The sequence below is a fragment of the Amia ocellicauda genome, chromosome 21 (assembly GCF_036373705.1).
Source record: "Amia ocellicauda isolate fAmiCal2 chromosome 21, fAmiCal2.hap1, whole genome shotgun sequence".
Taxonomy (NCBI): domain Eukaryota; kingdom Metazoa; phylum Chordata; class Actinopteri; order Amiiformes; family Amiidae; genus Amia; species Amia ocellicauda.
The window spans coordinates 22,916,886-22,942,361 of NC_089870.1; the positions used below are offsets into that span (position 1 = coordinate 22,916,886).

At 48.1% G+C, this 25,476-nt stretch overlaps 3 protein-coding genes across 5 annotated transcripts in view; 2 read left to right on the plus strand and 1 right to left on the minus strand.

Moving 5' to 3' along the window:
- Positions 1-75: 75 nt before the first annotated feature.
- opn6b (opsin 6, group member b) lies at positions 76-7,670 on the plus strand. Its single transcript, XM_066694046.1, has 6 exons — positions 76-2,408; positions 3,277-3,482; positions 4,801-4,900; positions 5,440-5,544; positions 5,652-5,875; positions 6,769-7,670. The coding sequence occupies exons 1-6, from the start codon at positions 2,300-2,302 to the stop codon at positions 7,246-7,248; spliced, it is 1,224 nt and encodes a 407-aa protein (XP_066550143.1). The 5' UTR covers positions 76-2,299; the 3' UTR covers positions 7,249-7,670.
- Positions 7,671-11,419: 3,749 nt separating this feature from the next.
- coch (coagulation factor C homolog, cochlin (Limulus polyphemus)) lies at positions 11,420-20,006 on the plus strand. Its single transcript, XM_066694578.1, has 12 exons — positions 11,420-11,536; positions 12,038-12,077; positions 12,247-12,291; positions 12,607-12,760; positions 14,882-15,015; positions 16,073-16,135; positions 16,219-16,275; positions 16,464-16,611; positions 17,146-17,249; positions 17,456-17,682; positions 18,110-18,626; positions 19,240-20,006. The coding sequence occupies exons 2-12, from the start codon at positions 12,056-12,058 to the stop codon at positions 19,410-19,412; spliced, it is 1,644 nt and encodes a 547-aa protein (XP_066550675.1). The 5' UTR covers positions 11,420-11,536; positions 12,038-12,055; the 3' UTR covers positions 19,413-20,006.
- A 517-nt stretch (positions 20,007-20,523) lies between these two features.
- Positions 20,524-25,476, minus strand: part of strn3 (striatin, calmodulin binding protein 3) — a 32,104-nt gene continuing 27,151 nt past the window's right edge. For 2 of the 3 annotated variants that reach the window (XM_066694727.1, XM_066694729.1), the window contains 3 exons: positions 23,563-23,670; positions 22,378-22,464; positions 20,524-22,271 (listed from right to left, as the gene is read on the minus strand). In XM_066694727.1, coding sequence (XP_066550824.1) covers positions 22,102-22,271; positions 22,378-22,464; positions 23,563-23,670 — 365 coding nt within the window. In that variant the 3' untranslated portion in view covers positions 20,524-22,101. The remainder of the gene's footprint in view (positions 22,272-22,377; positions 22,465-23,562; positions 23,671-25,476) is intronic. The other variant, XM_066694728.1, reaches the window with a different exon arrangement.

The following is a 25,476-nucleotide window of genomic DNA, read 5'->3' on the forward strand; positions in this document are numbered from 1 at the left end:
TATTTATTTATTATTTATTATTAACACCTCTGTTCAAACACAGAAGACCATAGTCTTCTAGTAAACGTAACCCTGATCGTCACTTTCTCAACCCCCCGGGGTGTCAAAGACACTTTGTCAAAGGTAAGAGGCTCTCTGCCCCCCAAACCCGAAGCAATCGCGTCGTCGCTCACAGGGGGCACGTTTCAGCCAACGTGTCTGAGTTGTGTATGAGAACAATGACAACATTATAAAGCAGGGACTTTTTTTTTTTTTATCGGAAGAGTCTGCTTTAATCTCGAGAGACTGCTTTTTATAAGAGGTTTTGATTTTATCTGTCTGGTGAATGTAATTGGACACAGACTTTGACTGGGAACCGGATCTGGACCGGCCTTCGGCAGCGCTTTGGCTTTTTCTCTGCGTTCTGTGAATAATAGTCAAGTGCCGCCGTCCTCTCCTCTCGGTGTTCGAGGGCTCTTCAGTATTGTTGCTCTTCTAGGCTCTGTTCTTTACACTTCCTCTCTCACAGTGAGAAGTGGGCTTTTAATTCTGGGGACAGTGTTATTACTCGTGTGCAGAGCCTCCTGCTCATTACATCTCTTTAGTCATATAAAGTGCATTAGCTTTTCATAAGGAGCTTCTTGGAACCCATTGTAATTCTGCTAATAAACTGTATTGACTGAGACGAGGCGGCTGAGATGGTGTTAATCATTGGGTTTGGATTTAATTGCCCTGCAGATTTCGGCCTAAAGTTACATAAAAAAAAATAAAAAAAGGCTCGTGGGGCAGATTTGGATGGAGACAGGGAGATATTCGCTGCGGCCTGGGCTCAGAGTGTCATATTTATCAGCACATTTCACAAGGATATATCTGTAGTTGTTTTTAAATGCTAGATTTTATTTTCTGTGTGAAATCTTCTGAACTAGACTAAGCATCAGCTGCCCTGAAATAGTCTGCGTGTGAGAACATAGTCTTGTTCTCTTGCAAGATCTTTATATTATTATTATTGTTGTTGTTATTCTGTTTGTCTGAACACTAACTCCTCCTAGTTGCTCTCTACATGCCTGCAGGTTCACTGTTATACCAATTACGTTGCTTGTGCTTAAAGTACAGATATCATAAATATAATGATGTATAAAAAACACCCACAATCCCATTGATGATAGCGGTGGAACCCTCAAAATGCAATAGAACATTCCATAGCCAATCAGTCAGGATTGACAGCCGTTCGGTCAGATGCCCTTCCTTTAAACGGTCAAACAGCCGACTCCTGCCTGTAGCGCCGACTCTCTGCTGCGCCGTGATTCCCATTGCATTGTGGGATGCGATGGGGGCCCCGAGAGCGGTGTGGGGAGAGAGCAGGAGGGACCCAGACAGAGCCTGGGGCTCACCTGTGAGGAGAGGTGGCGGTGTGGACGGATATCTTCCCCACGTCACCTGGTAGGTATGGCCATCGAGGCAGGAGGAGGAGCAGATGAGAGCAGAGCCAGGGCTTCCCAGGGAGGGGAGGAGGATGGAGTGATCAACAGGCAGCAGAGCGATCGAGGAGGACCAGGACAGAGGTGAGGGAGCTGGAATGCAGAAGTAAAAGTGTATCATGTGGTAAAATCATGGTAAAAACATTTCCCAATGATTCTACCATGCTTTACACCATATATACACCTCACTTTACTATGTGTTTACCATGCTCCAATTGAATGTATTTGAGTGGAGGTGGATGAAAAGCCGGGCTTGCCGATCGCTGATATAGATATTCTTAGACATCAATAAGGGCCCTATTTCCACTGAACCCTGAGGGCTGTATTATATAATCGCACGGGCTGCTTGATGTGCAGCTTTAATGTGCAGGGTTCTGAAGGCCCTGGGTTACCTGGTCATGGAGTAAGTCGGTAGTATGTATATGTATTGTACTAGCAATTGTAATAACACTCTGAACTATGCACGTGGGTGGCCCTTAATCGCAGTGATAGAGCCGCGGCAGTGGTCTCTGTTGCCACAGAGACTAAGCCCCCCGCAGCCAGGCACTCCGGGTCAGAGCGGCTCCGTGATCTGTCCAGGACTCGGCCCAGTAAGTAAGTGCATTAACTGATTACCAGACGGCCAGCATGGCTGTCCCCAGTGGAAATTGCCATGTAACCAGATTAAAGAGCTCCTGGGCAGCTCCAGAGATGGCTGCTCATGTTTGTCTCATCCCTCCTGCACTGCGCACACGCAGACACTCAAAGCCCATCCTGACAGACAGATCTGGGACAGGGATCCGACTGCGTGCGTCACTCGGGCAATTTAAGCCCCAGGTCCGGTCTCCTCAGAGCCATGCACCATGGGACAGGGGCTGATGGACAGCTACAGCATGGACCTCCACAACCGGACCGTGTACCGGGTCTCCGAGGACGGCGAGACGGCCATCGGCATCTATTTAATTACTCTGGGTGAGTAAATATTATAATTTTGCTTGCACTACTTAATCAATGTCTGCTTTTACATTAAAAAAAAAATCAAGACATGAATATCATAAACAACAAAAACAATGAAAATCAATAAATTTTTATAAGAACATAAGACAGTGTCCATCTGAGAGGAGGCCATTCGACCCATCGTGCTCGTCTGGTGTCCATTAATAACTAAGTGATCCAAGAATAACTAAGTGATCCTTCACAGGGTAGCCACAGAGCGCTTTACAGACTGGTAAACATACAACAAACGTACAGCAGAATAAAATAATACAATAAAGTTAAAATAAAAATAGGCCATTTACATTATTTTAGATCACTTAAACTGTTAATTAAAATTTACATAAATAAACCATTAGGCACGGAGGAGAGAAAAACAAAAACCTCCTATTGATGGCATGTGGGAGAAAATAACTCTCTGGGGGTCCACGGCTTAGGGCCCAGGCCTAATGGTCGCCTCCCCTCCAGGCAGTGTAGTGACAGTGACACAGGTGTACGACAACATGTTCTCTGAATTAACTAAATTAGACATGGAAACATTTAATCTGGGTTGATTATAGCGATTATTTGTAAATGGATCACAAACAATATCATTGCAGTGTTGGTGTGATATTAAACTGCTAGGATCGTGACACCTGCCTCACATGAGGAAGTCAATACTTGGATAAATGTGTTTCTGAAGACGTGCTACTACTTAGCAGCCTCTGAGTGAAGACCGTTAGTGTGAGGACACGCGTGTGCACGGTCAGTGTGATGTGTCTGGAGTGCGAGATCGTGCGTCTCTGTTGTGTGTGTGCTGTGAAGCGTCTTCTCCAAAGCTTTGCCTTTTGTGCCCATCTCCCCTCAGGCTGGCTGTCCTGGGTGGGGAACGGAGTCGTCATCTTCCTCCTGTCCAAGCAGAGACGCGTCCTGGAGCCGCACGACTATCTCACCTTCAACCTGGCCGTCTCCGACGCCAGCATTTCCATATTCGGATACTCGAGAGGCATCCTGGAGATCTTCAACGTGTTCAGGGACGACGACTTTCTGATCAAGAGTATCTGGACCTGCAAGGTAAGGTTCACCTCCCCGGCAGTGTCTGTGTGGGAGTCGATATTAATAACACAGCGGCTCTGGAAGTCAAGTAGGTTTATTAATGTGAAGCATCATGACATAGTGGATATGAACTGAGATGTTTTTTATACATTTGTTTACAACACACACAACTACGGAAGCGAATGGCTGCCACCAGAAAATGTAAATCTCAGATTATTTTTTTATTTTGGGGGTGCTGTGTATTGTTGCCACGAAAAAAAAAGATACGACAAAACTGGACAGGAAGGATAAAAACAGATTGCTCCTGCAAATCGTTCCAAAAACGCATCTCTTTAGGAAAAGGCCTGCTATATTTCATTGTGTTGAATTTTCATAAAACAAAAACAGAAATGGTGCCGTGAATTTTTCCACAAAGAAAATAAACCAAATAAAATGCTGCCACAAACTGTAGTAATTAGAAACACATGTACCAGACAAAATGCTGGATGCAAGCTAAACAGGAATGGCAGGCGTGTCAGACAGTGTCCACTTGTACTTTAATTTTGGTCTGAGGCATCAAGATCTATGACCATGTTTGAGCCACATGAATGGAGCTGTGCTCAGTGTGAGAACGGGCTTTAAAGAAAACATCTGTACCGTCGCAAGTTCATGTCAGATTTACCTGAAGTGGCATGTCTGTGATGGCAGAAATAGGTAAACACGGGTAGCTACATGGGTATAAAATACACATTAAATGCATTCAATGGCGCTGTGTGGAAACTCAATGATCAGATTCTGTCATATTGCGAGATTACCCATTAGAACAAGTGTCCTTTTACTACAAACTGATTTTTATGTGGCAGCAATACACCCCCCCAAAAAAATAAAATAAAATTTAAATAAAAGGTACGGAAGCGTATTGATGACACAGGGAAAACAATATGTTAAGTAAACTCTCCGGGTCTTTCACACACGGGCATTATGTTTAACAAGACAGACACCCCCATCTCATTCCCGTGACTTTGTGTCCAGATCAGCACGGGGTGGGGGGGGTGTGAGTGCGTGTTTTATTTAATGCATGTATGTTTAATTCCTGTATCACCGACACATACATACTGCTGGAGCTCGTTATGTATAAACCGTGTGAGTGAGGATGCTTTGTTGCGTTCAGGTCCAGGGTGTCTGTCTCTCCTCCCTGTAAGTCTTGCCCCGTATGGCTCCGATCACCTCGAGCTCAGACAAGCACTCTTCGTTATCGTTTAATCTTCCGCGCTCCTCTGTGCGGCCGATCACTAGCTTGGCTTGGCTCTCGTCCTCTGCCCTTCATCGTAATCTGCCGACGCTGTCTCCCTGCCAGGTGGACGGGTTCCTAATCCTGCTCTTCGGTCTGATCAGCATCAACACACTGACAGCCATCAGTGTCATCCGATACATCAAAGGATGTCAGCCTCACCAAGGTATGCCCGTTCGCTGCCAACCTGGAGGCCCGCCAGGTCTGTTATTAACGGCGCTGACAGGATTATCAGGCTCGGGTCAGTCACACAGCCCCGCCGGTGTCTCCGCGGCCGAGACCCGCACTGTCCTCAGAGGAGGAACTGCCGCGGCCGAATCCATGACACTGATTAGGCGTGTCCTCGTGGTGTGTACTACCCATGACATCCACGCAGATCAGGGTCCCTCTGTGGTTTGAGATGCAGCCAGAGAACATCTTCACAGTTTTCAATTTCTCCGTCCGACACAATGGATCGATTCTACCGTCTTTTTCAGCTTAGAAACCAGATTCAGATCAGTTTTCTTCCCAGAGTGAGTCGAGTGAGAAGCAAATCAAACTGCATTGAGGTGATGATAATAATAATAATCTTGTGATAATAGTCCCTCTCAGTCAGCAGAAGAACAGATACCCGTATATATATCCTATATTGACGGTCAGCTTGTGTGTAATAGCCCTGGTCGTTATTGTGGAGCTTGACGTTGTGTTGTGTGTTTTTTTCCACAGCCTACAGGATCAACAACTGCAGTGTGGCGCTGGCCATCGTGGCCGCCTGGCTCTGGGCTCTGTTCTGGGCCGGAGCTCCTCTCCTGGGCTGGGGCAGCTACAGAGGTAGGCCCTCCTCTGAGATGTATGTTCATATAGTAATAGCGTGTTATAAATATAACACAAGGGAGAGTCTCAGTGCCCAACTGTCCTGTTGTTCTTCTCCCGCGCAGCCCGCAAGTACGGGACCTGTGAGATTGACTGGGCCCGGGCCAGGCACTCCCTGGACTATAAGTCCTACGTGGTCGGCATCTTCTTCTTCAACTACTTCATCCCGGTCTTCCTCATGGTCTTCTCCTACTCGTCGCTCATCCGCAGCGTCAGGTCCAGCCACAAGTCGACGCGCGGGGACGAGATCAGCGAGCGGCAGAGACGCATGGAGCGCAGCGTCACTCGGGTAAGACTGCCGGGCGTTGGGCACTTAATTGGTTACAATCTCCACTTAAGCAATTACCCATTCAGAGTAGGCAACCAGTAGAGCAGTCAGCGGGGACCTGGCCTGGTCACCCTCCATCACCACACTGTTCTGCCCCTCAGAGGACCCGCAGTTTCATCATCAGAGCGCCTCGTCGGGGGGAAATTGTTGATGGTGGGTTTGGTTAAAAACAGCCCCAATCAGAGAGGCAGAATAAGGAGAAAACAGCGCCGAGTGTAGCATCAGACCAGGGCCACCTGAATGTAGAGCAAGGAAGTGCAGCAGAAGAATGTCATGAACGAACGCGTCGCACCTGGAATGCGTCCGTGACTCGAAACCGCTCCTGAGAGACGATTCTCCAAAAAGTCACGTCAAAGGCAGATTAAAAAGAAAACAACAGCTTTAAGCTCCAGCCGACTAACGTTTCTCAGATCCGCTCCTGCTGTAATGAGGAGCCTGTTCCTCGTCCTCCGCCCTCTGTCAGCTGTAGAAGTCGGTGTGGAAGCAGTAGGTCTCCTCCTGAAGTGCTGAATGATAATGAAACGTATTTACATGGTGTTTTGGGCCCATTCTGGCTATTAGTTTGGTATCGGAAGGTGTGGATGAATCGCTGATCCCCCGCTCTCTCTCTCTCGCGTTGTTGTCTGTGACTCTGGTGGATCTGAGGCGAGTGATTTAGATTCAGACAAGTATTACTAAACACGTCTTCCTTATTAAACCATGATCACGAGCCACAGACTGTGAGCGCTGCCAGCCGGTACAGACGGAGTCGGAGTGAGGGGATTTGAGTGGGCTGTGATAGCAGGACCCCCTGCTTGTGTTGCTTGCCAAGGCGTCTCCCTGCCCTCACCCCCTGCCCTGCCTCCCTGTTGCAGGTGTCCTTTGTGGTGTGCACTGCCTTCATCCTGGCCTGGTCTCCCTACGCCGTCATCTCGTTGTGGTCGGCCTGGGGCTTCCAGGCGCCCCCCCTCGCCAGCGTCCTGGCCAGCCTGTTCGCCAAGTCTGCCAGCTTCTACAACCCGCTCATCTACATGGTCATGAGCACCAAGTTCCGGCGGGACCTGCAGGCGATGCTCCGCTGCCTCTGGGGCCCTGGGCCGGCCAGCGCCACGCCCCACCTCCAGACGCCGGTACGGGCCGGGCAGCAGGGGGCGCCGGCCCAGCCCGAGCAGGTGCAGATCGCCGTGGAGGGGGACAGGAAAGATGGCCAGCCGGTGCCGGACAGTGGCGACTCGGGGGTGGACACGGGCAACCAGAACAGCCCTGCGGAGGTCCAGTCCGCTCCCCATCTGAACCACAACCACTTGACCTGCAGACCCTTTCTGAGGAAGCCCAGCGACTCCGGACGCCTCTGATGGGAGGGAATGCCGGTGCGGTCGTGCGTGGTAGAGACTGTGACACGGATGTGGTAGAGACTGTAGCGCTTGTCTGAGGCGTGCGGCTGTGCACTGAAGTGCGGCTCTGTGTTGATTGGACAATCTTGCCGATTGTCCATTCTCTGTTTGTATTTATTGCTGTTTTTGCAGTTTTTAGGTATTTTTTTTTATAAATGATTTGTGCAGAATTTAGTTTTCTTTTTTAATGTTTCTTTTAAAATATGCACAGAATTGTAGAATAAACCCCCCGAGATAGATTATTTACTTAATCAGGGCTGATGAACTTTGATCTAGATTCCCTTTTTACATGGTTTGTGTAACATTGCGTTCATTTTGCTAGATTCACAAAACTGATCACTTTTTATCTCTGTATCTGTGAATAAACTCGAAAAACATCCCAATAGATCTGGAAATAGCTTTCGTTTGATAAAAATGCAACAGATTGGCTATAATTAGAGAAACTAACCGCGTTTCCCGGGTCTCTTCTGTGACGCTTTATTTCCGTGGTGCGAATCGAGGGCTTATTAACCCTCTGCTTGTGACGAAGACTGGAAACACGACCCAGCACGATCCCTCCGGAGCTTCACGCTTGGCTGAGCTAATGGGTTTAATAGACTGGGACGCGGCACAGAGTTTACTGGTACAAACAATCAGAGACATGTTTGATGTAGTGCCGAAGCCAGGCCAAGTGAACGCGGACAGTTTGTTATCGGTAGACGGACAGTGTAGTGCTGTGCCGTTTCCCCCCCGAGTGACCATGCTAGTCTTCCCTCTCTGACTGCATCCGGGTCTCAGGTCTGCTTATAGATCTTATAGACTTAAAGATCTTGAGCAAACTTGCCCTAATTACCACACATGCACTGTCACACGCACACGATGCCAGTGACCCTGGGGTGGCACTCTGTCCGTGAAAATAATGAGTCTGGGTCAAACTGGGGTTTCCTCTGCGCTGCTTGCTTTTATCCCAAACTCTCTAATCCTCTCCGAGACCCCCAGCCGATGTAGGGCTTGGGAAAGAGAGTGTGGCCCAGCAGCGCTCGGGGGTCCCAGGCCTGACGAAGACATGGCAAATGCTAGTGTCCCCCAGGACTCGATCAAAACTGAACACAGGCTGGAAAGTTCAGGACCAGTTGAACATTGCGTGTGGTTAACATGTTGTACACGGGAAGGCCAATCTGTTAAGTGGAGCAAGACTTTTCATTGCAGGCCATTTACCTAACTACACACAGTGCGTCACCACAGATCAGTCATTATTATACACACCATTATTTAAAGTATACATATTTCGCCTCCATTTTGAATAACCGTGTAGCTGAATAACAGAAGAAAGGTGATGTGATTTTGTTGATGCATTTAACATTAGAGGTGAGCTCTGTGGATGCTGGGTAGAGGAATGGAAAATCCCCTCTTGTATAATGAGACATAACGTGTTCTACGTGTGGAACAAATTGTCTTGCAGTCCGTGAGGACCTCTGTGAAGCTGGGGTCAGCGCTGCGACGGCCCGAGCACAGTCGAGTGTGTCGGCTCTCATCACTTCAGAGCGGCTCGGGGTTTAATTTGTTTCCCACACTGAGGGGCTTAGCGGGGAGAGACGGGAGAGAGCCCATGAAGCCGCCCCTGTTTGCGAGATGGAAATGTGCCGACGTTAGATTTTCGAGCTCCTGGTCTATCTGTCTGTGTGTGTTTCTGGAGTGAAAACGTATTATATATAGGTAACTGTTTTTAAGTGCTGAACTCGTCCTCTGAGTGGTCAGTGAAGTTGTTGTTTCCTGATGTTAGAGATGCTGTTGGCAACGAATCAACAGCCTCCGAAGTCTGAGGCTTGTTCTCATCCTCCTTGCAGAAGGATGATGCGTTTCACTGGGATGCTCGTAAGTTGAAAGACATCTGCACAGTCATGGCAACGTGTCGCCCCCATATGTGTAGAGTCTCCCTATATTGGAGTAAGAGAATCCAGCAGGTGGGACTAGGAACACTGCAGACACTTCTTGACTTACCGTTGTACAATGATTTTCTTTTCTTTTTTGCGTAGTTTGATCTGAATAAAGCGCACCTCCAACATTATATAAACCCTGCAAAGCATTCTGGGAATTGGCCAGTGGTCACAGCATCCAATCGATCGTGTTATCCATTAAATTAGTCCTCGACTGCAGACAGACTGTAGCGGTTTCTCCACAGATGGCATCATTTCCTTCCAATCACCACGACACTCGATCCGCACTGGCTTTCATTCTCTTTCATTCACATTCAGACGACAAAATCGCTCCTGTTACATCCCATAGACAAAATATTGTATCATGTCTCTCGAAGACAAAAGTGGCACCATTTCACATGAGGGCCCCTGCCTTGCCTGCGGAGCGGCTGCTGCTGCATTCGAGACGGGTCGAGCCAAAACCAGCCTCCATGTGCTTCTCATTAAACCAGATATAGAAACTATTAGTTCTGCTGCCTGTTTAACGTCCAGAGTGCAAAGGAAAGTTTACAAATAATCTGAAACCAACTGGCTTCCTGTTCCCCGTCCTCGGTCTCGCTGCATTAGACATCGAGTGTGTTTTGGACTTGAGTCGTCTCTGGTCCTTCAGCCTGACAAGTCTCCAAAACGCTGCTGCAATGGAAAAGTGTGTGAGCTGCTCGTGACTGTGTCAGATAGGTGGCACCATGAAACGTCTGTCTCCTCTGATTAAAATGAATTCACCCCAGTTTCCTGGACAAGGGACGGGCAGGGCCAACACTTGTTGGACGGGCACAAACAGCAGGGCAAAACCAAGACAAACATTGGCTTTTTGGCAATATATTGATGATAAATTACTGTGTTGATGTCATGCCGGGCCAGGTGACAAAGAAATTAGATTTTTAAGCATGAAGCCACATATAACTCAAGGTTCACCAGCGCCTTGTGTGTTTATATGCTGGGGAGTACAGTGGAAAACAACAAACTGTCCTTTTCAATAACAGAACCGTAACCAACAACAGCTTCACTGCGTGGGAATCCCCTCGCAGGCAGAATCTGTGGCAGTCGGGATAAAATAACGGGCATCGGTCCGTCTCTGTGTTGGATGCGGTTTCTGGAACGGATTCTTTATTTTCCCAACATGTACCTTTCTTCGGGAGGAATGGAAGCAGCCAGTACAGTCTGAGTTTTGTGTTGCCGGATATCTTGTAAACAGACCCGTCCACAACCCACTCACAGGACACACGGGCAGAAGGGCCCGGCTCAGATTTGCAGCAGAATAATATTTCACTGTGACAGACTATCAGATCACTTGTCAATTTAATAAACAGTAAGCAGAATTAACTTGCCACAGTAGCAGCTATTTAAAGATGGTAGTTTGACAAATATTTACATTTGTGCTGTGCATAGCTGTATATCTTTAAATGATTTTTAAACTATATTTAAGCAAAGTCCCTCAGATAGAATATATATATTTTAAACATGCATTCACAGCTTGACATTCTCTCCACAAACACGCACACACATCAAGCACATACAAACAGCAGATTTTGATCAGTAGTGTTCTTTGCTTCTTTTTGATCAGTTATATAAACTCCGTTCCCTCAGAGCCGTCCTCTGTTTTCAGTTTCGCAGCTGACAGTGAAATCGGACCCAGCCAGTAACGTCTCGCAGGAATAGTCCTAATTTTTTCTGCATTTTGTCTTTTTTTTGTTTTTTTGTGTTCATTCCTTTCTATTTCTGAGCTCGGCCTCACCTGTTAGGCATTTCATTTCCTTTTTCTGTGTGAACCTGACACAACTGCACAACGCTTCTTCAGCCATCCTCCCCTCAGGTGTGGTCGGGTCTATGCACTGAAACGCAAAGGGTAGCAAAGTAGGGAGAGGGAAGGTCTGTGGTGAGTCTCTTATTAAGAAAGGAACTTTTCCAAATGGGAAAAGTCAGATCCCTTGAAGACACAATCCTTCCAGAAAATACAGACAGGCTTTGTGTGTTTTGCTCAGATTTATATATGTACACACACACACACAAGCCCTCAGTATTGAGTCTGAAAGGGTTTCGTGTCACTGTGCATTAGTTTGCACACGGTGGGCAGCCGAAGCTCCACACCTTGGGAACGCCTCGCTGATGTCACTGGGAATGTGAGCCGCTAGGATGTTCCTGGGACGTTATTTAAGGAGCCCCCGCCGCACGCGCCGTCACAGACGCAGGACAGCCAGACCAGCAGACTCTCTCTCTCCCACAGCACGGATTTCACCAAGACTTTACTTTAACCCACAACAGGACTCTACCCACAGGACAACGACCTGCAGTCTGTAAGTCTGTATTCTTGTGTGTGTTTGTGTGTTTGTGCGTGGGGATGATGGGGGTGTTGATTCATTAGTTTAACCCCCCAACCCCCCTGACCAATACACACACACACACATTTATTATTAATCAATTATTGATTTTCCTCATCCTGATAATAAATGTGTGTGTGCATGTATTGGTATTTTAATATTTGATAAATATTTTAATATTTGTTCGAAGTGCAATGACAGTCTCTTCCTCCAGTTTTGTTGTTTAGTTATTTGAACAGTTGTATCAGTGGAGATGTATATTGTGAAACTAGCAACACCTGTTAGTGTTACTGTGCGTACACACAATTCAATATATTATTACACAGATCTATTATTTTGTAGGTACAGACATTGGGATCTTCATTTCAATAATTCAATTACCTTGACAAAATAAATAATACAGAAATGTCAGTCAGTTGTTTCTGCTGCGCGGTGGGTGTGTTCAGCGCTGACCCATGTGTCCATCTCTGTCCGCAGGTGTGCCGTCGCGCCGTCATGTGTGTGCTCCTCCTGCTGGGTAGGTCTGCTCAGCGTCCGTGGGCTGTCCCAGCGGAGTGCAGGACTGCGGTGTGCAGAGTGAACATGTGTGTGTGTGTGTCTGTGCAGTGTGTGTGCAGTGTGTGTGTGAGTGTCTGTGTGTCAGTATGTGTGTCGGGGAGTCACGCAGGTCTGTCTCTTGTCCGTAGGTGTCCTGTCCGCAGTGTCGGCGGCGCTGGGCTCGGGTGTGGACAGTGAGTTATTGTGTTCATGCTGTTCATCTTTACTTGCCTGCAACACACAGTTTCAACATATATGGGATTTGATATCATTATTATTGTTGTTGATGTTCATTATGATTACGTTGTACAATGAAATGTATACTTTGAACAGCCCATTGTGCGCATTACATTCTGAACTTGTTTTGATCTGGGCTGTTATTTCAGGTTTGCAAGTAGAAGAGGTGGAGTGACTGAAGTACCGACCGTGCAAGTGGATTACTTCAGCCACATTAGACAGTGTCACTACTATTATTAATATTCATATTATTATTGCTGCTGTCATTGCAGGCCCTGTGCGCGTCACCTGCGGGACACTCGGGACTCATCTGCAGCGGGAGCGCGTGCTCGTGCGCTGTCCCGTGTGCGACCCGGGCGCGCTGCGCGTGTACGGTGGCAGCGGGTACGCGCTCATGTCCAGCATCTGTGGAGCCGCCGTGCACAGGTACGACTGACCCCACTGTGTGTGTTTGTGTGTGACTGTGTGTGTGGAGTTTGTGCATTGTTTATCGCGCAGAAGCCGGATGTGTTTGTCAGGTCACTTCTCTGATGTCTGTGTGAATAGCACAATGTGCGTGGATTTGAACTGTATTTAATAGTGTGTGTATATATATATACACACTGTAATTGAGCAGAGAAGCCTCGCAATTAAAGTTACTTTAACCCTTTCAAAGACAACGTCACCCCCCCCACACCTTATCGCCTTACTGCTAGTGTTGATGCATCACAGAGACGCGGACAGCACAGCTGGTCTCTGTGTCCAAAATCAATGAGCACTGAGGAACCAGCTCTTAACTGGGGCGCTGTCGTCCACAGGTGAATGAAACTGTATCAGCCACTGCTTATGCTATATGGTTTCCAGGTCAAAATACACGGGATACTCTACATGTATGACATGGAAACATCTGCTTTTTGAGACTTAATCATACTGAAGACATCCCAAAAAGAAAGGGACTGCAGGAGGTCTTTCTCCGGGGCTTCCTGCCATTCAGTGGTTTTGGACACAGTATTGTAATAGGAGGTGAAACAAATGATTATTCTTATCATATTCGTTATAAGAACAAACCTGTGAGGGATTTAATAAATTATAATCTAGAAAAACCCTTTTAAAGCACTAGTATTAGCTGCACTATGTGTTTGGACTGTTGTGAAAATGTCTCTTTAACCCAAAAGTGCAGAAATACTGCCGTCTGTTGGTCTGGAAATGCACACAGCTCTTCACTTCGGTCTGAGGAACGAGCGCAGATCTGTCACACAGAGAGACTTCAGAGGAGAAAATGATTCACTTTCTCTACGTTGTCGGATGTTTGGCAGAGTAATAACTGAGACTGACAGGTCTGCCCGTGACTTTCTGGATGGAGATGTGGATTCTCTTCTTCTCACAACACAGCCGAAATCAACGGCACTGCTGTACTGATTCAGTTGGACGTGCCCCGACATGGACACGAGCTGTCCTCTCAGTCACTGAGGAGCGGAGGTTCACAGAGGAGCCTGGAAGAGACTCGGCTCTGCTCCGTAGAAACCCCTGTAGTGGCTGCAGGAGAGGAACTGCCTCCACTCACAAGGTCTTACCCAAGGTCTGGAGAGAGGCGCACCGTGTCTGCCTCGCCCCCCCGCCCCCCCGCCCCGCTTCAGCCTCACAGACCGCCGTCCACAGAGACGCACGATCGTTTCCCTGTGAATCTGAGCCAGATCCCCGGGACACCGGCCGGCGGACAGGAGGCGCCAGCGCGGCGTGGAGGAGAGACTTCAAAGCGGTCCGAGGGGACGCCAGCGCTGGGGTCTCTGTGTTGGCGTTAATGCTGCTGTCCCACACCGTGTCACTCAATTTTTGGACAGGGCTGGGATTTCTTCAATCCTGCTGAGCAACTTTGAGCCCCGAAGCCCCGCTGACAGGAGAGCAGAGCGCCGTCCGGAGATGCCAAGACTTGGGTCTGTGGTTTTAAGCAGCGCTGGGGTCTTCTATTTCTTTTCGGCAGTGTTTGATGTGGGGAACGTCTCCGTCTGAACCGGACGAAGCTCCACCTGGTCAGACACCGCTGATGTGGGCCAGGTGTCTTCATACGCTGGTGCCCTTGTTGTGGAAGTTCGGGCCCCTTGTATGTTTTATCGAATGGCTGCTGAGATTGATGTGTGCACTTTTGAAGGCCGTTTACATTCACAGTAATAGCGAGTGTAGCAGGGGAATTGCAATACAAAACCATACTGGGAAAACAGGCCTCACCAGAAAATAAAACCATAAACCATTGACTGCCTCTTCCAGAACTGACCTGGGGCAGATGTGTGTCTTGGCTGTGTTGGTAATGACTTTTAAAGGCATTAACTTTGTGCAGTCAGCCAAGGAAACTGAAACCTTGTCTAAAACGCTGGCTGCACACGTGTCCTGCTCTCTTCTAAGCGGAGGAACAATATAGGAACAACTGAGCAACTTCATAATCAATGATTAAGACTCATTAGAGGGTATTTATCGATATCAGTGCTGAGGGTTTCTTCTGTAACAGGGTGTGTGTCCGTCACTGGAGGGAAGGGAAAACAAATCTGTCCTCTCTCTCTGTCTGTCTTTCAGTGGGGTCATCACTCCATCAGGAGGCGTGCTGCAGTTCCAGAAACTTCCTGCCAGAAGCTCCTTCCTCGGGTCTCTGGCTCACGGGTTGGAGTCCCTGGATCTGCCCCGATGGAGCGAAGCCTTCTCCGTGAGCTGTAGGTGGCGCCATCGACGTCTCTCATGCTCGGTGTCTGTGGGATTGCGAGATGGGGGTCTCTGTCGCGGCGCTGTGGTGGGCTGAGGAGTGATCATCTTCAGAGAACATGCGTGTTTGGTCAAAGTCGTGCTCAGCACTGTGGCGCTGTGCCATAATGGGTTACATGCTTCTGATGAGTCCAGTCCAGCAGAGCCTATAAACCCACATTAAAAGGATCCATTTTCAAGACTTGGAAGCATTGACTTTCATCTGTTAATTTCCCCTTCTTCTCTAAATTAATTTAGCTCTCACGGCCCACAGCTCCCTTAATTGAATTAGTGATTGATACCCAACACCTGCTCCCTGTTTGGAAACAGGTGTCGGACAAGCTGGACTGGGCTGCCCTGAATGGTTTAAATACGGGACCCAGATACTGCTGCAGAGGCCGTTAACGAGGGTCCCGTCTGGGATTCCTCTCTTCCCAGCCTGACTGTTGTCCTCTTATTCCCTCTCTGTGTCCGGAGTCTCGCTCTCCAGTCACTTCATGAAACAATAGAGTCTGTGATCCCTCCCTCATCTTCCCCTCCTCTATTCCCAGATGTCATGATCGCCGCAGTATTGATGTGATTTTGTGTCTTGCCCGGCACTGTTTAAACTCACGGTCACCCCGGGGGTGATCGGCCGGCTCTGATCAGCTGCTGCTCTTTAAACGCCAGAGATCAGGACGGATGTCAATAGTGAGGATTTGTGGTCTCAGACACACGTCTGCCTTGAATTAACTAGCGGTCAGCAGATGAAACGATGTTCTTCCTGCTGATTAAAATACAGATTCAACCATAACAAACAAACCACTCACATCTGTTTAAGATTATTTTTAAATTGTATTTATCCAGGCCTGATTGGAGAGCTTGCTCTAATTTATTTTCACCACATGAGGTCAGTGTTGTACAGCTGTGGGGAAAAACCAGTCAAAGAGGGAAAACGTGTCAAACCTTCCTGGTAAGGAGTTGTGTTTTAAATGAAACAGAGACACGCAAAGCATGACAGTCAATTCACTGTCGCTCTGTGTCTCGCAGGGGTCGAGCGACAGCCCATGGAGGTGTCCGACCAGCCCGCGCCCACGGCCACGCCCGGTGCAGGTACGTCGGTGCCCCCGAGGGTCCACGTCTCTTCTGCTCCGCCTGTCGCCAGTTTCCCCTCTGACTCCCTTTGTGTGTTTCAGCCAAGAAAGCCCTGAAGAAAAACAACATGAAGAAACTGCCCCCCAATGGAAACAAAGGTGAGCACCTCCTGCAGCCATGCCAGGCCACCCCACTGCATGATGGGTAACAGTACGGCACAGCGGGTTTCCTCGGAGTTGCGGGGGGTCCCTGGTCCCGAGGTTCACAGGGTGCTCTGGTTCTATACAACCCGACCTGAATCAGATGAGTTCAATGCGATGACCCCCTCGTCTCTGTCTCTGTCCAGACTGTCAGGTGGACGTTGCCCTGCTGCTGGACGGGAGCTACAACATCGGCCAGCGCCGCTTCAACCTGCAGAAGACCTTCGTCGGCAAGCTGGCCCACATGCTGCGGATCGGGCCAGAGGGGCCCCTGGTGGGGGTGGTGCAGGCCAGGTACGTCGCCCTGAGGTAGCCGGCGGGTGGGAGCGTCTCAGGGGTGTGAGAATGAGACACGCAGTCGCTGCACCGTTTGGGGCCTGAGTAGAGAGTGAAGCCACGGGGGTGTACGTGAGGCCTGGCCAATTATAGATCACCTGTATTGATGTATCTCAATCGGCCCCGTGTGGCACTGTGCCGGGATGGTGAAATATGTCAACTCGTGAAATGCCGGCTTACGTAACTGACGGGGACGAGAGCCCGTCTCCGCTGTGGGGCTGAGAGGACAGAGCCGAATGATTCTGACAGGAGGGAGGGAAGAAACAAACGCAGTAACATTTACAGCAGCACTGCGGGCGATCCACAGAAGAGAGACCGCTGGGTGACCCGGACTGGGAGCCCTGGGGGCGAGAGAGCAATGCCAAGTGCGTTCAGTCGGGCTGGGAAGATGGGGGTCGGTGTGGGACGGTTTCAGTGGTTGCGTGTTGTGATGTGCTTAAACCTGCCGTCTGAGTATGAATACATTCGAACCTAAGATGCTTCTCTTTCCAGTGAAAACCCCAAAACTGAATTCTACCTGAAGAACTTCACGCAGCCCAAAGATGTGATTTTCGCCATTAAAGAGATGGGTTACAGAGGTGGAAACACCAACACAGGTAATCATTTTCCATACACACCTTTTTAAATGTATCTTTCACTAGAACAGATGCGTGTCCTTTCACACACATGCTGTAGGAGCGTGTAAGACTCCTCGTGTCTTATGTTGTGTCTCTGGCAGCGTGTCTGTGTGTGTATGTCTCTGGCAGCGTGTCTCTGTGTGTGTCTCTTTGTGCGACTCTGGCAGCGTGTCTCTGTCCCGCAGGGAAGGCGCTGATGCACACGGTGCAGACGTTCTTCAGCGCAGAGAACGGGATGCGCAAGGGGGTGCCGCGGGTCATCGTGCTGTTCGTGGACGGCTGGCCCTCTGACGACATCGAGGCGGCGGCCACGCTGGCCCGGGAGTCGGGCATCAATGTGTTCTTCGTGTCAGTGGCGAAGCCTGCGGCAGAGGAGCTGGGGATGGTGCAGGACCGCGGCTTCGTGCAGAAGGTGAGGCCAGAACCCCGACAGCACTGTTATCATACCTGTAGGCCTGGCCACCTTCTCCTCACACCCTCTTCAGAGGATCAGCACGAGATGTGTCTGATGCCACATGGAGAATTGCATACATGCCCTGTGACATCATGTGAGCATGTGGCTTTGTTTTTGTCATGGGAAGTGCAGACATGAGTAATGGACTTGATGTTCTTGTTTAGTTGTGTTTGAAAGCCTCGTGTCTGTGTTGTGCCATTTCACTTCACATTTGATTGGTCAGTTTTATAGAATAGGCCTAAATTATGTTGCCACACTGGTGCTGCACCTCGTGGTGGATAAGTTAGCATTAATGTGGTACATTTATTTTCCTTACAAAAACACTTCTCACCCCCTAAATCCAGCTCTCCTAAGATGCCATCTCGTGTGCTGCTTGTCTCCCCAGGCCGTGTGCCGAGACAATGGCTTCTTCACCTACTTCATGCCCAGCTGGTTCAGCACCAACAAGTACGTGAAGCCGCTGACACAGAAGCTGTGCGATGTGGACAAGATGCTCTGCAGCAAGACCTGCTACAACTCGGTCAACATCGGCTTCCTGATTGACGGCTCCAGCAGCGTGGGGGACAACAACTTCCGCCTGGTGCTGGAGTTCATCGCCGGCGTGGCGCAGGCTTTCGAGATCTCTGATGCGGGCGCCCGCATCGGTGCCGTGCAGTTCACCTACGAGCAGAAGGTGGAGTTGAGCTTCCAGCAGAGCACGGGCAAGGAGGTTGCGCTCCGCGCCATCCGCGGCATCCCCTACATGAGCGGCGGCACGGCCACCGGGGACGCCATCCTCTTCACCATCAGCCAGCTGTTCGGCACGCACCGCGGCAGCTCCGGCAAGAACTTCCTGGTGATCATAACGGACGGGCAGTCGTACGATGACGTCAGGGGCCCGGCTGCGGCCGCCAAGAAAGAAGGTAAGACCCTCGACCGTCCCCGAGCCCACCGGTACACAGGTCCCTGAATGCTGAATGCCTTGAAGCCCAATTTCCCTGCTGATCTGGAAAAGCTCCTCTGGTTTGATGCGGTCGATGCCTTTCATGATTTTGAAGACTTGGATCAAGTCCCCACGTAGTCTCCTCTGTTCCAGGGTGAAAAGGTTCAGTTCCCTCAGTAGGACATTCCCTTCAGACCTGGAATAAGTCTGGTTGCTCTCCTCTGAACTGCCTCTAGAGCAGCGATATCTTTCTTGAAGTGTGGAGCCCAGAACTGTCCACAGTATCCAGATGAGCTCTAACTAGTGTATTGTACAGTCTGTCAAAAGTGTAGAATTGAGAACAAGGGCAGTGATGTTCAATCTACCCCAGCATTGTGTTTGTCTTTTTTATTGCTTCCCCACACTGTTTGGATGGAGAAAGACCTGGGAGTCTATGTGGACTCCTCACTTTCTCATGTGTTACTTCATCTAGATCTGTACCTCCCATAGTGTAATTATAGTGGACATTTTTGTTACCTGCGTGTAAGACCTTGCACATGTGTAAGTGCTGCCATTTCTCTATCTGAACTCTCTGCTTCTGTCCCCCGTCTCAGGCATCACGCTGTACTCGGTGGGTGTGGCCTGGGCGCCAATGGACGACCTGAAGGCAATGGCCTCTGAGCCCAAGGACACCCACACGTTCTTCACGCGCGAGTTCACTGGCCTGCAGCCGTTCGTGCAGCCCATCGTCCGGGGGATCTGCAGGGACTTCACGGACGCCAACTGAGCGCCGCGCGGCTCCGGCAGGACGCGGATCCCGCCTCGAACAATGGGGCCGGCCGAGACGGCGGCAGCTTCCCACGCGGGCCTGTCTGTCCCACTAGCATCAGCCTTGCTCCTGTACGAGTGCCAGCCTACCCTCCATAGAGCAGAATAGAAACACGAGTCAGTTTCGGGTGTACACTGTAAGACCTACGCACTATTTATGTCAGTCCTTGTTCTTAACGGCAGCCATGTTTATTTTGTAATACTATCAGCGATTCCATCGGAGAAGTGGAGGAGGTTTGACGGCAGCGAAGCACTTGTACAATCCTGCTGCTTCCTCTTCCGCGCGGCGGCCGAGTCACACGCTCCTCCGCACAACCGCCGCTACGCTGCGGAGGGGAACCGCCGCTCCCATGAGGCGCGGTGGACTCGAGGCTGTCGTTCTCTCCCGCGGTGCCAGGGTGACTCTTGCATGCATAGTTTTCAATGAAGTAACTGGCTTATTGTATACTGTACAAATGTAAGCACAACACATGTAAGCTGGACATTGGAAGCAGTCTACCTTTCTATACCTTGTAAGTAACTTATGTTTCTCGCAATAAAAACATTATTTTTACTGCTGGACTTTTTCTTCAGATTCAGTCAACAATCCCCCCAGTGATTCTTAGCCCTGGTCCTGGAGCCCCTGCCCTGCTAGTTTTTGTTCCAACTGAGCTCTCAATTACTTAATTGAATCCTTAATTGAAGTGCCAATCTACTTTGATAGTTTTAATTGTTGTAAAAAATGCTGGTTTGTTTGTTATTTATACAGTTCTACTTTTATCTTAAAGCCCTACTGTTTCAAATAAATAATTACTTAATTGAATGAATTTCCTAAATCAATTTTGAGAGCTTGTTTGGAACCAAAAGCAGAGTTGGGGCTCCTCCAGGGCCAGGAGTCTAACGAAAACAACTTCCACCCCCCATCCTACCTCCCTGTGTACATAAAGACTTTCAGGACAGATAAGAGCAATGCAGCCCATATCCAATCAAGCAGCTTCATAAATGAAGTTGCTGCCAGTTAATTTTAAAACAAACCCAAAGTATATTTGGGATCAGCTGCTGTTCTTATCCAATCACCACACAGCACGCTGTTCAGGTACACCATTTAATATTTATTATAGACATTTTATATACATGACTTTGCAACAGCTGTACTTCTGCTATGTGGTACAATCGTTAAAATTTCACTGATTCATAGTTTGTAAAACAAAAACCTTACAAAACTCATCAAAACTCGCAAACTGATCAGAAATCTTTTTTTTTTGTGTGGAAGACTAGAAAAAATACTTCATTGTATTAATCATGCATTACACAAACAAAAAAATATCTTGTTACACCATAAACTGAAGCGTTTTTTAAAAATAAAATAATGACAGCGGGGAAGTCGCAACCCAGACCGGACAGCTGGTGAACCGTGGTGTGCGTGGGAAGACGCCACTGCGATTCCCCGAGTTGAAACAAAAAAACGAAACTAAAACTCTCTCTCTCTCTCCATCCCTCCCTCCGTTTTCTAGGATCTTCCTGCAGTTTACGGGGCCAGATCAGTCCCCACTATGAGATAAACAATCTTGGTTTGCACTTAAAATCAGCGGTTTCTATGAACTTGTGGTCTTCGTTTGCCGTTCGCCTGCCGGAGCCCCATCCTGGACAGAGTCGCCCCCGTTCCTTCGCGCTCAATTCACAAAATAAAAAAGGACTAAACAGAAGGTGAAATAAATAACAGGCCAATAGCATTAAGATGTCTAACCCGTGATAAATAAACTTGTAAATACAGTAAGATGTACAAAAATATCACATAGTGATAGGATGCTGCGATTTATTTTTAAAAGAGTTCGCAGGGAGAACTGGAACTCCGTTTTTATTTTTCTTTACTTAATTGGTTTCCTAAAGTCCTCAATCGATGGATAAAGACGGTTTTAAAGCAACGTGAGAAATAGCATCCGTACGTTTGCACGAGCCGAGGTCTCGGAGATGTCGGGGGTCCGGGGGGTCTGTGAGCCGGGTCTCTGCGGATAAAACTCTGGTCTTTTTTTTTTTCTTTTTTCTTTTTTTAAACAAACATTTTGAGCCGTGACAGGCCTGTTGTATATAAAAAAGCTTATAAAAACTAGAATTTTGTTTTTTTCTTGAACGCAAAAAAAAAAAAAAAAAATGTTTCATGAAACTAATGCTAAAATATTTAGTCAATTTAAAACGTTTTCATTTTTTCCCCATAATGCTAGACGATTCAGAGGGCCGCTCGTGAGCTCGTTAACCAACTGACGGACGCCGACCGGATCGTGCCGCTGAGCCGTGAGCTCACCGCCCCGAGCGGCACCACGGCCCGGTCCCTAAGGCCGCACAGAGTCCAGACAGACCCGGGTACAAATCAGACGCCACGTTCACTCAAATACACCTACATAACAGATATCAGCTCGGTTCAAACCCAGTCAAGGCTACAAATACTGGTTTCCTGCTTTAACTTACAGTAATTACAGTTAAATGAATTAGTTTGAAATTATTTTATTCAAAGACGCTGCCGAGAACCCCGCCTCCCGGTTCCTCCCCCGTCCGGCTGCTGGGCCCGGCGGAGGGGCCGCCCCGATGTAGTGTCTGAACGGCGCGGGTGGCTCGGGGTGCAGGCCTCTCCTCCGTGTCTCACCTGCGGGTTCAGGGGGCGGGAGGTGCGGCTACACGAACACCTTGGCCAGGGCGTCGGCGCCGGCGCTGGCGATGTACGCCTTGGACGGGTGGAATGCCACGTCATAGATGGACTCGTCCGACTTCTTCCGGTGGGCTGTGATCTCCTGGACGCAGGTCTTGCTGTCAAGGTTCCAGAGCCGGATGGAGCAGTCGTGGCCTGGGGGTGGGGGGGGGGAGAGAGAGACGTGAGGAGGCGAGACGAGACGCAGGAGAGCTCTCGGCACTCTGGGGGGGCGTGGGGGTCCGGGCAGAGCTACACTTACTTCCTGACATCAGGTAGATTCCATTGGGGTCCACGGCCAAACTGGTGACTGCATCCAGGTGGGCCACCATGGCGTGGATGAGTTTACCTGGTTGGCAGGAAGAGGGACAGACATGTGTTCATTACGGTAAGCATTGTATACACTGTACGTGTCTGACAAGTTTAAAAGCTTTTTCTTCCCAATTCAAACTGTTTTAGTCTGGGAAGAAGTGTCATCGTGCCTTTTCATCGTCACACAAGCAGCACATCTGTTCTCAGACCCTTGCGCGCTGGCAGTGACCACTAGAGGGCCACACGCTTCTCGACCCGGTCAATGCCTAGGCCGCTGAAGAAACACAAATCTATATGCAATGAAAATTTGGTCCTACTTTTACTCTTTGGTCTCTACATTTTTTCCAGAGCTGTATTTTACTCCTCTTAACATTGGAACAAATTGAGACCACTCCAAGTTCAGAAATCAGAGCTGTATATTCATAAAGATTCTTCAGAATAAAAAGTACTCCTAACTCTCCCGATTAAGTAGTGGACCTTGTGACGTCTCCTAAATATTAGTAGTTGGGAGACTGTGCTTATTGAAGGCTGTGATGATGGTCCCAAATCATCACGGCAACAGGGAAAATGCAACAATGTAGCGAAACCACACTGGCATTAACACACAAGATCGTCCAACAGGTTATTGATTTCTCCACGACTGCGTGACAAATACCCACAAAATAATCGATGCCGGCCTACATGCGATCTTGCATGTTTATTCAGTGATCCGTATTCTCACCTAAACAGTCATGAAAATGTGCCATCGTTTTTTCTTACGATTGGATCCCACTCCCAGCTAAAAGTAGAGACTATGACGACTTCCACGTCCTACTCTAAAAGTTTGAACGAGGAGTAATTTTACTCCTAAACTGTGTGATTCCTAGGAATAATTCTGAGATTTAATGCAGACGGTGTCTCAGACTGGACTGGAACCTCTGACCCAACACTCGGGCACAGGGCTTCACACATCTCCAGTCTAATGGCAGCCTCCCCCACCACAGCGTCGGCTCTGGTCACCGGATTGCTCAACGGCTACAAAAATATCCTCCAGTGACGCGTCTGTCCAGCCACACGGCACAGACCAGGACTCGGCCCTCAGCGGCGAATATTAACCCCCCACCTCCATTTGCAACAGTAAGCCGAGCCAACCTACCCGACTTGTTGTCGAAGAACTTGATGTGCCGGTCTTCGTGGGCGGTGATGGTGACGGGCAGCGTGGGGTGGCTGACCACCCGGTTGATGTGGTTCCCTGAAGGAAGGGCTGTCGGCGTCGGAAAGATACAAACCATTATTTTATTTCCACAGAGAGGAGCTTCATCACAATCACACTGCTGGGACGCCTGGGTGCAGCTCTGGACCGACTGATTCGATTTTAACGAGCTAATAAGGCGACACCGGTCATTAAATCGTGTTCAGGCATAAAGAAAAAGCCGTGCAAGATCTGCAATATATGATTATTTTCACTAAATCTTGTTTAAAAACAAAAAACATTAATCTACATCTGTGACAATTAAAGATTCTTGTAAGCCATGAAGAGTTTCTCTGAATCTGCAGTCGGTGTCGGAATACCAGATACTAGGGCTGTGCGATATGATGATATAGTATAATATGACGATAGAAAAACGTCTATCTTTTCATATGATGTATATTGTTTATATCGGTGGTGTCGAAAAATACTGCCGTTAAGAGTGGGATTTGCATCATTAGGATGCTCTGCGTTCTTCCCGATTCTTCCACACGTGTCGGATGCAGGTGAGAAATGTGCATCAGAAACACAGACAGACTTGAGGACAGTGAACTGGACACACAATAAGCAACATAACCAAGAGATACTTTAATGCGCATGCGCACACGTTGCGCCCCGCTCTCGTCGCCGGGCTGAACTCGATCTGCAAGCACCCCCCATCCCTGCTAATTTAGACTGATATCATTTGTATAAAATTAATAATAACATTTGCATTGCTTTCCAATTTATTAAAATGCAAACAAACATGCAGAAAGTATCATTTTCTTTTTATTAAGATGGTGAAGTGGTTCAACAGTTGTATTATTATTATTATAACTATTTTGTATTAACACGAGCTGCACTGGTAAGCAGAATCGAGACGCGACAGTCAGAGAAGAAATGTGTCTGTCTAGCAGATGTTAATACGCCACTATAAACCCGGCTGTGCTAAATCTACCTGAATCTGTACCATTTTACAGCGCATGTGTTGCGTGATTATGATTTATGGTCACATATACATACATATACACATTACTATTACTTGTGTTATTGTTGTTATGTATGTGTGTGTGTGTATATATATATATACATCAGGGATGGGCAACTTTGACGGTGGTAAGGGCCAATACATTTGCATCCTTACTACCAGAGGGCCAGATTACAAACCAGCACTCTCATTAATATAATATTATAAATCACCTTCCTCTACTTGGCTAATATAACTACTAAGTAATTAAAACTAAATAATCCAACATGTGTATTATAAAAGCACACCAGTTGCCCAAAGCTTTAGTTTAAATAAAAAAGCAGACCCATTATAGTTATGTCTGAATTATAACACTATCTTTTTTATTTAAACTAAAACAAAAGCAACAAAAGCTTTAATCTGTCTCCCATCTTGGCTGGAATACACGGTTCTCGGGATCATTTTTTTTTTTATTTAGTCATTGTATCCCCCTCTTGTGGTTGATTGTGGTAATTAACTGAGCAAGCAATTATTGCATTGAACTGCGTTTGTAGCTGCCTGATGAAGCACAACTCCACCTCAATTAGGCTGTCCAAAATATTTCTGCAGGCCGCTATGACAGGTGATGTGGGCCGTATGCGGCCCCTGGGCTGTGAGTTACCCATCCCTGATATATATATATCCCATAACAACATAACACACATATGCAGAATGCAACACATTACAGGGCAACTTGTGTGATTACTATTATATTTACCATGACAGCCTGCATGTAGTATTTGTTAGTTTTGCATATTGAATGATTAACAAAATACTTGTAGTTTGGGCGATACACGATATATAAGACCAAAGACATTCAATCAATCCACAAAATA